Below are 14252 nucleotides of genomic sequence, written 5' to 3'. Positions count from 1 at the left end.
TACCAGCCTCAAAAATCAGTAATTAACAGCACCTCAGATAAGAGTCGTTATGGAGGCTTTACAGACCATAAGTAGCAGACACAATCTTAATATCAGTTCAAAGGAGGATATTGCATATTGTGGATGAATTCAGCATTGTTTTACAGTGTAAAAAAAAGGTAAATCAGGGAAGAATTAGGTGTTTAAACTTTTTACTGTTAATGTGTGTGTATATGATTTTTTTCCAGTGTTATTTGTGAATGTTTTTGTGTGGTTGGTGACAGAGTAGATTTTAGTTCTACACTATTTTACTTACAGTTATGTGTTTAAGACCATTATATGGCACATGATGTAAAAGTAATTTTCTCTGAAGCCTGACATGTTGCCTGCCATGTAACGATCACTGAGACAATTATTTACAATTTACAAATCATAAAATACCAATATATAATATCTATAAATTCTGCTATAGTAAACCTGACCTTAGTTTTCTTTTTTTCATGCATGTAGAATATCAATTGTATGTAACAGGTATAAAAGGATGTGATTTCACCATATTTAAAACAAAAGAAAGCAACTTTTGCTTAATAGTAATAAGGTAATTAGCAATATTAACCATTTTCATTGTCACCATGAGTATAATTCTCATTTATATTTGTTTTATTATTACAGATGTGAGAGACAAGATCTTTTTTAGCTTTCAAATATTAGTCAAGTTACTTAAAAACAGGCAGGAACATATCCCACTGTATAACAAACAAAACAGACCCGACAGCATTACTTGCAGAACTCCTTACAGAATTTACTCTGTTTGAACAGTTTAACAAAAATTTTCAATACAGATAAACGAACATGTGATAAACAAAGAAGCTGTGCTAGTTTGATCCTTAACACCAAACATAACATTTGCTTGTCAGGACATGGTGGATGCTACCCTTAAAACAAACTTCAAAAAAAAATTGAAGATTAACATTAACTCAAAGTTTGGGGATACAGAATCAACAAGACATAAATACAAAAATAGATTCAACATTAAAGCAAAAGTTAAAATAAATATGGTATACAAATGACAAGAGTGCCATTAATGGACAAGGAGTTAAACTGCCCTCTTTATGGGAAGACTAAGGATTGGTCCATAGCATATGGGACTGCTTGAGGAACCCAGCAATTATTCACAGTTCAAGCTCTCATTTCATCGAACGGATCCAGCAATTAAGTCTTTGGGTTTGTGGCAAGGCTTGAATACGTTGATACAAGGAAACAGTTACAGGAATTTTTGGTACAGTTGTGAAAGCACCAGACTGCAATGATCTGGTGTGCTCCTCTGTTCATGTTCCTGACGAGCTGTCTCTGGGCAAGGCAGAAAGGCTCTGAAGCCCCTGGTTTTCAGTTCAGGAAGCAGAAAGGCCGTAGGAAGACATGAGTCTAACCAGACGATTTTTATGTGTACCGTGCAAAATTGGGTGTTTAAGTTAACATATGAGAAATGCAACATTCAGGCAGTGTGGCTGCATGGGTATTTTTCCACTGCTCACTCTAAAACACAGACAAGCCAGACTAAGAACCAATAGAACTTGGGGTTCTAGAACTTTCTTTGCCAATTTCGTAGATAAAACATAAAATGACAATCATTATGGTTCAAAACTCTCAGTATTAAATTAAATTTTTTGTGATACCTTGAATCAATGGGTACATTGTTGAGTTGTTGTTTTTTTTTACCTTTACTATGTATCTTTCACTGAAAATATGGATAAAGTGTAGCTTTAAAATGATTTGTACATAAAGGTACATAAAAAAAGGACTGGAATTTTAGTTTTAAGTTTTACTACATAATTAGGGATATGCTATATGCACCATTCTAAAGAAATTATACATATAAAAGGTGCACCACTCCAACAACAACAACAATTAGTACCCTTTTTTCCAAGGAGGAACAGGGTCACAGACAAATTCAACAGGGATTATAAAATGTAATTAATAAAATTACAGTGTGAAAAGACTTGTTATTGATTATTCAATTTTTTTATCAACAATAACAACTAATCAATAATGCTGCACATTAATTTACTTTTCAAATTGGCAAAGATATTGTAAAAATAGATTTGGTCAATAGACGATTGCAACATAAATAGAATCTCAAGTAAACTGCACCAAGTATAATTGATAAAATACCTTATTTTTGTAAAATAATTTGTTCTGCTTACACCTTTTTTAAAGAAATTAAACTTTTGCCCAGGTTATGAAATAGCACGGTGCGTTGTTGGCAAATGTTCAAACTACTGTGTGGCATAAGCAACAGCTCATCCCCGAGTACCATTAGTTCTTTGTTTGTGCCTATCTATAGTTAAACAGCTGGAGACTTTTGGCCCAGCATTTTGGCTGATGAAGCAAAATCCAAATCCAGTTTTGTGTTGCCAAAATTTCCAATACTGTACTTTGTGCAGTAGAAAAAAAGCCTGAACCATACCACTGTGTTGACTCTGATATCAGTTTGTAATGTTAAAAAAAAGACATGTAAGGTTTTGTGTCAGTTTTTAAGACACTGATTATAAAGGGTTAGTGTCATAACATGACAAGGTGTCAAAGTTTATGAAGTCGTGCCGTCATGTAACTGAGGTGAAACTAGTGCACTCGGAGTGTGTGAGCCCGGTTTCCTGTTAGCCCCTTCCCCTCCTCCTATTTCAGTGGGCATGGATGTCCAGGCCTTGTCCAATTAGAGGCTCGGTGGAGTGCGGATGGGGAGGCGGGTGTAGTAACATGGCCGGGTGGGGGCCGGGGTAAGGGTGCAGTGACGGAGCCGCATGGGTGTAACCTGGCTGGGGCAAGAGTGCTCCGGGGTAGTCTGCAGGCAGAGACGGCATTCCCTGAAGACCTGCAGGGTGGAGAGAGAATGATGAAGGGTGGTGAGGGACTGTAAATATTTACAATTATTTCACATCTGAACCCACTGTTCTGTTTAATCGGTTTGTATTCACTTTTATATAGACTTATTAATTAATCAGTGCTTTTATTTTATTTATCCATTTATTGATAATTTATTCAGTGGTATAGTACACATTTAATATGGTAAACATTAATGAATATGTTCATTCTGTCTATGACATTTCATATTAAAAACTCTTATTTAGCAGCACTATCCTGATGTAATTGTAGGTCTAGTTTAAATCATTATCAACTTTCATCACTGGTGCAATCAAGAGCTTAGATTTAGAACTGTGCTTAAATTTAAACAAATTGAAATAAAATAAAATACGACTCTACCGAGCAAAGCCCATCCTTGATGATCCATGGCTCACATATGTTACATGGATTATAATATATTAAGAATCTAGCTACTATACACAGCATATTACACAATTACCTGCTGTTCGAAGGCCTAAGTGAGGCTGACTGTCTAATCCATAACCTCCTAACGCTCCTCCATCTGGGCTGTATGGTGCACCTTGACCTGCATACACATGTACCAAAAATAATTGAAAAACACTTAATAAATAAATAGTATGTTTTTTTTTTATTGATTGTTTTTTTTTTATTTGTTTTTGTGTTACCTGAGCGATTTGACTGGTCAATCATGGGCTGGACTATTCTACGTCGGGCATTTATAAACCTAAACGTGACAAGAGGAAAGAATTCAAGCATTACATACACAAATATTGTGCAGCTTAAGATATAATAATGATTTTCAAAAGTAATCATTTCGCAGAAATAGGAAGTCTGGCAGCTCTGGTCACTTAACACGACTAAGAACCACTAATAACCATTATGTTAATACAATGATGAATCAAAGCTATTTCATAGATATTACTCTAATTTAAAACATATAAAATGTTTCCGTTTAAGAAACAAAATGCCCCTTAGCAATTGTGTATTGTACTTGTAATGCAATACATAGACCCAGACTGGCAGGAATGAGGTTCATAATGCCGTAACTGATGCTGAGCAAATGAAAAAGTTCATAAAGCCTGAATGAGTAGATACGCAGATAAGCACTAGCATTATTAAAGTCTCCACGACTAGCATAAATCCTCATTAAAAGCAAGTATTGATTACGGTGGAGTAGCTGATTCATAAGCTGCAGTTCATCAATGATCGCAGAAGTGCAGTGTAAAAGCGGTAGTTGCTGATTGAGGTTAGAGGTGCACTTACCAGTTGTTGACCTGAAGGATTGTGAGTCCTGTGTCTTGAGAGAGTTGTTTTTTCTGTTCTTCGGAAGGGTATGGATGCTGTTAACGCAAAAAAAAAAAAAAAAAAAAAAATTTTACTTAACATGTAATCATAACGTCATGGGATCAAGGTGGAAAGGACGGTTGTTGAGTTCAATAGTGGGTTGCTAATTCATTTTGGAATTTATAAATAGATAATAAATATATTTTTTTTTAGTCATCTTTTGTATGGGCAAAAGAACATTAACATACAACCCTCACCAAAGCTACCTCTTGCCCATGACATCCCTATATTTTTTTACATTGGTAATATAATTTTTTGAAAAGTTCACGTCACGTCCCTATATAACGAAGTACAATTTGAATCTGTTATAATTGAGTAGGTTTGAATTTTCGAACCAGACAGAGTCAATGCTGTCTGCACAGAGCCCCTCCTGTCTTTATTTATAGTCAATGTGCCGGAGTTCAATTATGTGCGTAATTACAGCAGCTTCATTAGTGGCTAATTACCATATGCTCGTTACTGTACTGCGCCGGCACCTCTCATTTCAACTCCATTCGGCTGTGCAATAATTCCCCGGCTGCGAGTTCATAAAATTCAGATTTCACACCGACTGGTTTGAGACGCCATGACTTTCTCCCTGGAATCTTCTATTAGCATCTCTTCTTGATCCTATCTTCCACTAATATTCTTTTTTTATTTGTCTTCCAACTATAATAAACAATAAATAAATTCTGTTGTCTTTCTTTCTCAGTGCCTGTGTCTGACTTACTGATAGGTGCTGGAAGAGCCAAGCCCTCATGATGTTGGTTGCCACTTTCGGAAAAATGCCTCGTTTCTTGTTGTTTCGTCGGTCTCGGTCTGTCTCGTCCTCTTCTCCTGTGCTAGGAGACGCTACCGCGCCGTCCAGTCCATCTCCTGTAAAATGCAACAAGGGTGAAATTAGCCTTTGTAACCGTGTATTTCCCTGTTTGTGTTCAGTGCACATGTGTGTGTTTAGTGCAATTAGGTCAAATCTCTTGCAGGTGAACATCTTTCAGTTCCTGTCTCTATACTGCTCTTACCTTCCTCCCTCATCTCTCTCTTTTTTTATGGTTTCATCCTACAATTAAGTACTTCCGTATGTCTTTAGTTTATGCTTTTGTCTGAGCTGCTGTAGAACTGCAATTTCCCTTGGGATTAATAAAGATTTATCTTACTTTATCTTATTTGATCTTTCAGCAAATTTTTAGAAAGGAAATCAGTATGGCTCACAATGTCAATTCTTAATTTCTTGAAAAAAAAATTTCTTACATTGATTTTATTGTGTATTTTCATTATTTGTATGTATAATAATAACAATAATAATAATAATAATAATAATTTTGTACATTGAGTTACTTTGCATCTATTATAATTCATTATCATTATTATCATCAGACATTTTTGTATGAAGTAATAAAAAAAAAAAAGAAGGCCCCTTACAAATTAAAATGTAAATATTGTAGTAAAACTACAGTGATTTTAATATAAGGTGTGGCAGGTGTGAAAAGGACCTACTGATGACATTAAAAACCACATAATGCGGTAAAACATTCAGGTCACCTTGAATTTTCAGTATTAGAAAATCTAAAAATTGTGTGTGTGTGTGTGTGTGTGTGTGTGTATGTTGTTATAAGTACCTGCGTCGCTGCATGCATCTACACTGTGCGCGGCGAGGCCGCAAGAGGCGCTCGGGGTTCCTGACGGCGTTGACAAACAGTCATCTGTGTCTCGCAACCAGGACTGATTCTAGATTAGGTAAAAAGAGACCAAGCTAAACATATATGCATAAAAGACAACCATCATCACTAATCACTGGTCACTATAAAGGAGAGCAAAAAAGCAGCTCACAGCACAAAGCTCCATCTATCCGTTCTGTTCACTCACCTGCTCCGAAAGACTCGTGCAAGAACCGGTGAAATCCTCCATGTCGGATTTGGATCCGGAGTCGCGATCCTCTAACACCAAATCAGTGGGCATTTTGCCCTTAAGACAGGTGATGTAGCGATGACAGAAGTTATCACACAGATCATGAACCTGCAAAGTCAGAAAGAGAACAGGTTCTTTAGAACTCAAAATGACTCACAGAGAAAAGTAATAAAAAATACTTATGAGTTATTAAAAAACAAATAATGCTGTAATATTACTGTACCTTTTCTAGCTCTAGTAGGTGAAAGCGTAGTACTTGGATGGCCTGGATCATCTACAGCAGAAAAGAAAAAAGGCATTATTTGAAAAACATTCAGATTTCTGATAATCTGATTGATTATGGGTCATCTCCTCCACAAATTTCTTATTTGCCAATTGCCACCCACATCAACTACCGGCCGAGGGGGTCAAAACTACCAAGTCTCCTCTGAGGCCCGGCATTTCTTTAAACTGCTGCTGTTACGGGGCGGAGTAATGCACTCTCAAAGGTAAACGCTATCCATCCTTTTTAACAAACATGAGTGCAAAGACGCTCAAACACAAATTACATTTCATACTGACTTCTGAAGAAAAAATTGTAATAAAAAAATAGTAATGCTGTTCCTTCCACCAATTTTGTTCTCTGACTCCTGACATTAGACAGCTTTGGCATCACCAGATTTGATCTCAACTAAAACCGCAGCTGCTTCTCTATGCAAAAGTCAGAAGACCCTACTAAAAACTAGAGGATAAAACTAAAAAATTGCCTCTGAAACTAAATTAAATAGACATGTACTACATAAAGACTGTTCCAAAAATATTTTTAATAAAGAAAAATTTACCAATGAGCAAATATCAAATAAATCTATAACATATGAATCTTGGTTTCTTTGTGTGTGTGTGTGTGTGTGTGTGTGTGTGTGTGTGTGTGTGTGTGTGTGTGTGTGTTAAGGTAGTACATCTTACCAAATTGTCCAGTTCTGGATTTGATGAAAAAATCGGTTTTTCTGAACGGATCTAAAAGTGAAAACAATTAACATTATTCGATGCCTTAATATCAGCTTTGATCCTTATCAGTTCGCAGTGAACCTGACTGGCTGTCAGTGCTGCCACTCACCTGTTTGGCGAAGGCTGCGATGTCTTCATTAAATGATTCGGAAGAGCAGACGTCGCTATGACCTGTCATGCTGGGATGATGGGACGGATTTGACAGTGAGCTGGAGTCACGTGGTGAGCATGTTGCCAGTTCACACTTCTCAAACACCAGTGCCAAGAGTGGAAACAGAGGGTGGCTGCACACATAGCATAAATATATGATTTATAAGTTATAGGATGTACACTCTAATATTCCAGTGCATAAACAGGGAGATGTGGTGTGAGATGATTATGTTAATCTCACCCGTAGATCTGATCACGGTAGTGTTTAAGAGAATCAGGAGCGCCATGACCATAGTGAGGCGGTGGTAGTGACCTCATCGCCTCCCCATAGCCGCCCATGGGCATGACCTCTGACCCTGGGTACTGGATGAGATCTTCATACTAAGAAAAAAAATAATAATACAAGTATTGAACTGCACCTATTGGACTAGCCATGTTGTAAAAAAATGTAGAACCCATATTTTATTGCACCTTTAATTACATGAACTTTTGATACATTCTTTTTTTTTTAATAACTTGAGAAACAATGTACGACTTTCATCCATCAGACTGGACAATGAGCCGAGCGCATCCCAAAACAAACAAGGCATTTATCATATCATTCGAAATTATAATTGTCCCCCGTTTGCGCGGATTTCATGACGTGTTTAAAAGATTTGCAGTCATTTTGAGGCAAAATTACAGCAAAAAAGATTTTTTTGGTTAAACATTGAACTCTATGAACAATAATACATATATATAACTTCTTAAGGTGATTAACAACAAAAATTATGGTTCTCTTCTGAGTAAATTGACATTATTGTACATTGAAAAATATATGTACACCTTGTATTTTGTTATCCGACAAGTATTTGGTATATTAAAATCCACATATATCACTTATTACACGTATATAAATGACATTGCAATAAAAACTAGCTGATGTAGTCACAAGGTATAATAAAATATAATTTGTATGAGAAAAAGTAAAACCACAATATGCAAAAATACTGTAGCCTATATTAAAATGCTTGTAAATGATGTTGTCAATGTTTTTACAGAGCCATGTGATAGAAAAAAAAAACATATTTAGTCATCTAATGAACCTTTTGATCATTTTTTTTTTATATTCTCTAGTTACCAAACAAAAATTAATAATTATTGTATATGTTTACATTGGGATGTTGTTGGCAAATCATCAGTTTTATTATAAATAAAAAAAAAATGTAAACAACATGCATGCTATTAGGATCATATTTGCACGTAGGTTTTAGTGATTCTAATAATAAGATTTTTCATGGACATTTACGGGCGGGACAATAATATCGCGTGGTAAACAAGTAAATCTGCGCATGCGCATTCTCGCCTCATTAGCCTCATTAAAGGGCTTTAAAAGCATTTGGTGTGAACTTGCTTTATCTAATTTAGGAAATAGTCACAAACATTTTGTCACAGGCCATGTGCACTTTCCAAATCTCCATTTAAAAACAGCGTTTATAAGAGTGTTATAAAAAATAAATGGGTAAATAGAATCGATTAACTATGAACAGAATAATCTGTGAGCACTCTCTAATCCCTGAGCATCATCACGTGATCATCTGACAAACAGCTGTCTGTTCATCGTCTGCGTGCATTTTTATAACGTGATCAAGACAAAGCTCAAGGTAATAGACGAGGCTATATCGGGGGTAAAATACGGATCCTGATCCATTTGTTGATCGTCATTAAGATTTCTTCGAGGCCTACTTGTTACCAATCTGCATTATGAGGGCTGACAAATTGAAATAATTAGGCTACAGCAATCACATTAATACGCAGCCGCCGGGATTATGATGCACGACAAATAATCATCAGAGTTAAAACTGACAACCACACAGAAATAACCGCAGTGCTATAAAGTATGAAATACACTTACAACGCGTTTGATTAAACTTCAGGTGCTATTTAACTTTTTTTCCCTGTTAAATGCATGGTTTAAAAGCAGATGAGCTTCATTTCTTTGTATTATAGAACACTAAAATAAATGCATGGCTGCTTTAATGAGCCCACTAGCCTTTTTTTTTTAGATGAACATTAAATGATTGAGCTAAAAGTTTTGAACACAAACGTAAGAGTTGTGTGTGTTGAATCTAAACACACATTTTATGATTAAAAACTGTTATAGATTAGCAATACTTGGTTTTGCAGCGCATGCGCGATTTAGAACAAAAAATTATAATAAAAAACTTCACGATCGCAGGCAGTGCTTAAAAGTCTCAAATTCTTTAAAGTTATCTTAGTTAAGTTAAGTTATTTAGCTTGGACGTTAACGCGTATTTTTAAGTTGTGATATAGCCTTTAGTATTAGTAATAGTACAACAGCCAAACCTCACTAACAAAGCTGAAACTGCAAGAACAAGCGCTTCAATTGCACGCAAAGGTTTTCCTGAAATAAACTTAGACTTAGACTTATTAACTGTTTTTCTTACTTTTATGATGTAGTCTGTATATAAGCTATTGCAGACTATAAATATCAGCTATTTCAAACTACAAGAACGGAAACCGCGCTCTTCCTCTTTTTTTTAGCACCATCGTTTCTAACAAAAACTAATTTCCTAAGTAAAATAAAATTATACGAGGTGAAATCTACCTGATCAAATACACTATACACTTCTTGAAGTGTGCCTTTCAACTGTAAAACAACTAAACTACTAACCGTAAGCACCTATCTAGTCTAAGTCCTACTTGGACTAAAAGAAAAGAACATTTTAGAAACTTTGATTTGTTGTTTTACAGAACTGGAAATAAATTAAGCTGCCCGCTGAACATAAGCAGTGGCTATTTATATCACATCTTAACCATAATTAAGTCTACACTTTAGAGCTCTATATATAGAAAGAAATATGGAACTGCTTTATTTTTTGGATAATTATGTAACATGCCAGAATTATTCTGCACTAAGGTCTGAGCCAGTCTGCCATTCCAGCCGCTCAACTCGCCAGCTCAGTCTAGCAAAAAAGTTGACCTACTTACTGATTTCCTCTGTTTTACTTCGGCCCTGTCTATTATTTTCTTCCGCTACAGTATATACACATATTATTTCTAATACTGATGTTTAGGTTTTAAATTGAAGTATAAATAGATATTTAGAGTTATAGCACTTCCCTTTCTTTTTGTTTAGAAATTACAAAAAAAATTATACATCTGAGTTCCAATAAAACATAAAGTTATTTTCTATAATGCACGGATTATTCATCAAACTGAATCCACCTATTTATTTATTTTTGTGTTAAAGATGTATTCTAAAATCCTTGATTTATTAGTTTTTTAATGTTATGTTTTGTTTTTTGAATGCTAATTAATGGCCAACCTCAACATGAACACGTGCAAATATTATACATTTTACACTATTTTTTTCTTTATTGTTATTTTTTCTTTTTGTTGCATTCTTTGGACACCTAGAGCCACTGTACTAAACTAAGTAAAAAAAAAAAAAAATGACACCCTCACCTATTTTGGCATAGTGTAAAATACGGGAATCTGATTTGGGATGTGGCCCTAAGCTCCGCGTGAGCGCGCGCTGAGAAAGCAGGAAGGATGCTGAACAAAACTGGGAGAGATCCGGGATCTGTCTCTTCCACCCAAACACCACAACATCGCCTTCATCCGAGATCAGCAGTCATATTTCAAGTTAAGCTATGTTTGCCTAAAAAGGTTCTTTTTTGAAAATAAATTTATATTGGTTTGTTTGTTTGTTTAAGCAATCATGCATAAGCAGAGACGTACCCTTTTCTCCATGCGCCACGGAAAGCCGCGCTCTTCTCGCGGAAGACAACACACACCGATCCGGCAGTCCGGGACAGAACACCAGTCACAATCACTAACAGATTTTTGAGAGGAGGAAAGAAAAAACAAGGAATGCACATCAAAATACAAGCATGCACTGCGAATTGCGCTACGACTAGTAGATGAAAGATGGAAGCGCAGTGAAGCGCGCGGGATGCTTCACTAAATAAGATCGGCCTGTAATCTACAAAAACACAACTGCCAACACGTGTGCGTGTATGCAAAATGCACTAAATGTAATGAAGTTTTGAAGTAATGTGTAAATTCTCGATACGCAGGACTCTAATTATAATGTCTGAAATGGCTTGCAACAAATCCTGAACCAGAGCAGAATCCTGAGTGTTTGTGAATTCCCATCTGCACTCACTGTACGCTACTGTACGTGTTCATTCGACCCTGTGGTGTAACCTAGAGATCGCAACAAACCTTCAGGCGCGAGGATCCCTCTCTCTCTCTCTCCCGCTCTCTCAATCTCTCTCTCTCTGTCTGTCTTCCCGTCCCTCTAGTTCAAGCTGTTCCGCGGTCACTCGGTGCTGCTTAGCGGGCTGGACAGACGCAAATCGCGGCGATAGTGTGGCGGGCGATCTGCTCGGTGTATCACCACATCCATGGACCGAGACAACAAGCTGTAAATGGATACGCGTGTGTGTGTGAGTGAGTGTGTGTGCGTCTGCGAGGCGAGCACTGGGCCCGGTTTAAAAGCCGAATGGAGGCGGGAGCGATGCTGGAGATCGGGAGTCGTTTCGGGGGTCAAAACGCGGCGGGGTCTCTGGCGCCCCCCCACTTCTTATCACACACACACGCTCGCGCATTACAAACGCAAGACCCCTGCGTTTTATCTTGAACGGCACGCTCTCGCGCGCACACAACCAAGCCCCGTAACACACCCCCCCCCCCCCCCGCCCCACCACCGCGCGCGCGCGCACACACAATTTTTTTCAATCTCTCTCTCTCTCACACACACACACACACACACACATACAGTACATTCATCTTTTAAGTTTGTGAAATTCTGAAATCCACACTTAAACACCTTCACATTTCTCGCATAAATATTAAGAGTGTCACTCTGTTGTTGTTGTTGTTTTTTTAATCTCATTAATACTTTGAGCTTTATAAGTTATCAGGTTGCATCTAAATAAAAAAGGCTCGGAACTTTTGTTTGTAAACAGACCGGTCCATTTGTTATAACTGCAGCACTTTGTTATCCTCGGTTATGTGTCAGGGTCAGTGATGGGAACATATGGCCTCTCATTCACTTAGACATTTGCTGTAAAAAGAAACTCCTCCTTCCTTAATAGCGTTCGCAATTGTCTCCAAATAGCCATAAATGACGTTTGTGGTTTGTTTACATGCTTTGTTTGCTCGAGGGTTATTTTAGCTCGACCTGTTCATGCACAGAGCACGGGTTGTGTTTTATTTCTAACTATTTATATGTAAGTTATTTCAATTATTTCTACATAGCAATGTTTGAATTCTAGAATTTATAAGTAATTAAACTAGTGTCCTAAATAGTTGAGTTATCCCAGATTAGGTTGATAAATTTATGAGTTCTCACGTTTATTTTTTCCCCCGGTTTATGTCTGAAACCCTTGGGCAGCGTCGTAGCCAGCCCGAAGCTTGGCCTTGTGTTGTAAATTACCCCCTAACTAACGCAACAATTATTCAAAACGTTTCCTTTATTGGCCTCCCGCCGGTGAGCACCAGCAGGCAGTCGGAACTTCAATGAGCAGAAAGCGGCGGGCGCGCACAATCACACGCATTTTACACACCAGGGGTAACGTGAGCGACTGTCAGTAACTGCTTCTCACTGCGCATGCGCGTCATCTTCACGCATGCGCAATGAGGGCGGAACGAGATCAAGCGACCTGCTCCCCTTTAACTCCCCGGGAGGCGCCTTCCCGATGGAGATGATCATAGCTGAAAAAGCTTCTTTAACAGCCGAACAACGGCGACTTAACAAGGGCGTGAATGGAGCAACGCCCTTTGAATGTCGGGATTAACGACATTGTTTCCAAGTGTACCTAGTCCCTCCGGGTATTTTTTTTATTTGCAAACGTTAAAGATATATTTTTGAATCATGATAGTAGAAGACAAACCTATGTACACTGCTCAAGTGGCACCTAGTTTAAACAGAGGCAGATGTCTGTTAGGATAATGTTTATGCAGTTGAATTGACCCAGTTTTAGTGTGTGTGTGTGTGTGTGTGTGTGTCTCCAGAGCTGAAGGTGGAGGCCACTAATGTGACTGAATAAACCCATTTAGGACGTGGGTGTGAAAGGGGGCTGAGAAATGGAGAATGCTTTTATTTTCATAAGTGTGAGAGATTTTTATGAGTTTGTCAGCCACTGTGAGAGTGCGAATGTTTGTTTTGGACACAGTATTCAGTCTCACCCGAGTACCCCTGTCTGTCGGTTTACTGTTCAGTCAGCATTGTTTGTTTGTTTGTTTGTTTTGCTGACATCAGACTATGTTTAGAAGTACAGTAACAAAGGAGACAGAAGTACAGTAACAAAGGAGACAATATATGTACAATGTGCTTAAATAGCTACAGAAGATAAAATCTAAACCTCAATATGCAATTTTTTGGAGTTACAAATCTTCTTTACAAACCTTTTTATCTGTTCAGTTACTATGAGTCTTCGGTTAGGTTTAATAGGGAAAAAAACAGCACTTGTCCCAGGGCAAGTGTTGAAGTGTTTCAGAATTCCTCATGTTTCAGCTCCAACATCAAATCCTTCTAATCAGCCTTGCAGCTTAGCCAGATCAGTTGTGTTGGATTCTGACCAAATTTAAATATTAAGAAATGCTTATTATAGTGTATTGTACTGTATTTGTTTGATGTTCAGGAAATGCATATATTTACCGAAGTAAGGAATGCAATGAGGTATGGTGCTATGTCTTTGAAAGGATAAATACAAATAAAAATACATTTTGTAAAATATATCCGATCCCATTATGTCACCCAGATGAAGTGCTGTTTTGTGGGTTCTTCGTGTCCCAGCTTGGCTAACCTTGGCCACCCAGGCTTCTTGACACTGTTGACTCGGCTGTAAACTCTAATGGCTGCCATGACCCCCACATGCCCCAGCACACTGTAGGACATCAAAAGATGAGCAGGCCGCCCATGAACTGCTGCTGTGTTCAACAAAGAGCCAGGGTTAATACCGACGCAGAGAAGCAGAGTGCTTTTTTATGAGAGTTGTGCAGTACGCCTC

General features: G+C 37.6%; 1 protein-coding gene across 2 annotated transcripts; it reads right to left on the bottom strand.

Moving 5' to 3' along the window:
- Positions 1–638: 638 nt before the first annotated feature.
- Positions 639–11837, bottom strand: meis3 (myeloid ecotropic viral integration site 3). 2 transcript variants are annotated; one of them, XM_053486637.1, is made up of 13 exons: positions 11461–11837; positions 10975–11068; positions 7472–7611; positions 7190–7364; positions 7039–7089; positions 6317–6367; positions 6052–6201; positions 5805–5913; positions 4916–5061; positions 4126–4202; positions 3528–3586; positions 3341–3427; positions 639–2851 (listed from the first exon to the last, which is right to left on the bottom strand). In XM_053486637.1, the coding sequence occupies exons 2-13, from the start codon at positions 10984–10986 to the stop codon at positions 2661–2663; spliced, it is 1248 nt and encodes a 415-aa protein (XP_053342612.1). In that variant the 5' UTR covers positions 10987–11068; positions 11461–11837; the 3' UTR covers positions 639–2660. The 2 variants fall into 2 exon arrangements, with proteins under 2 accessions (XP_053342612.1, XP_053342613.1); XM_053486638.1 differs by lacking the exon at positions 10975–11068.
- Positions 11838–14252: the final 2415 nt, after the last annotated feature.

The sequence above is a fragment of the Clarias gariepinus genome, chromosome 25 (assembly GCF_024256425.1).
Source record: "Clarias gariepinus isolate MV-2021 ecotype Netherlands chromosome 25, CGAR_prim_01v2, whole genome shotgun sequence".
NCBI classification, from domain to species: Eukaryota; Metazoa; Chordata; class Actinopteri; order Siluriformes; family Clariidae; genus Clarias; species Clarias gariepinus.
This window is presented reverse-complemented; position numbering and strand designations above follow the sequence as displayed.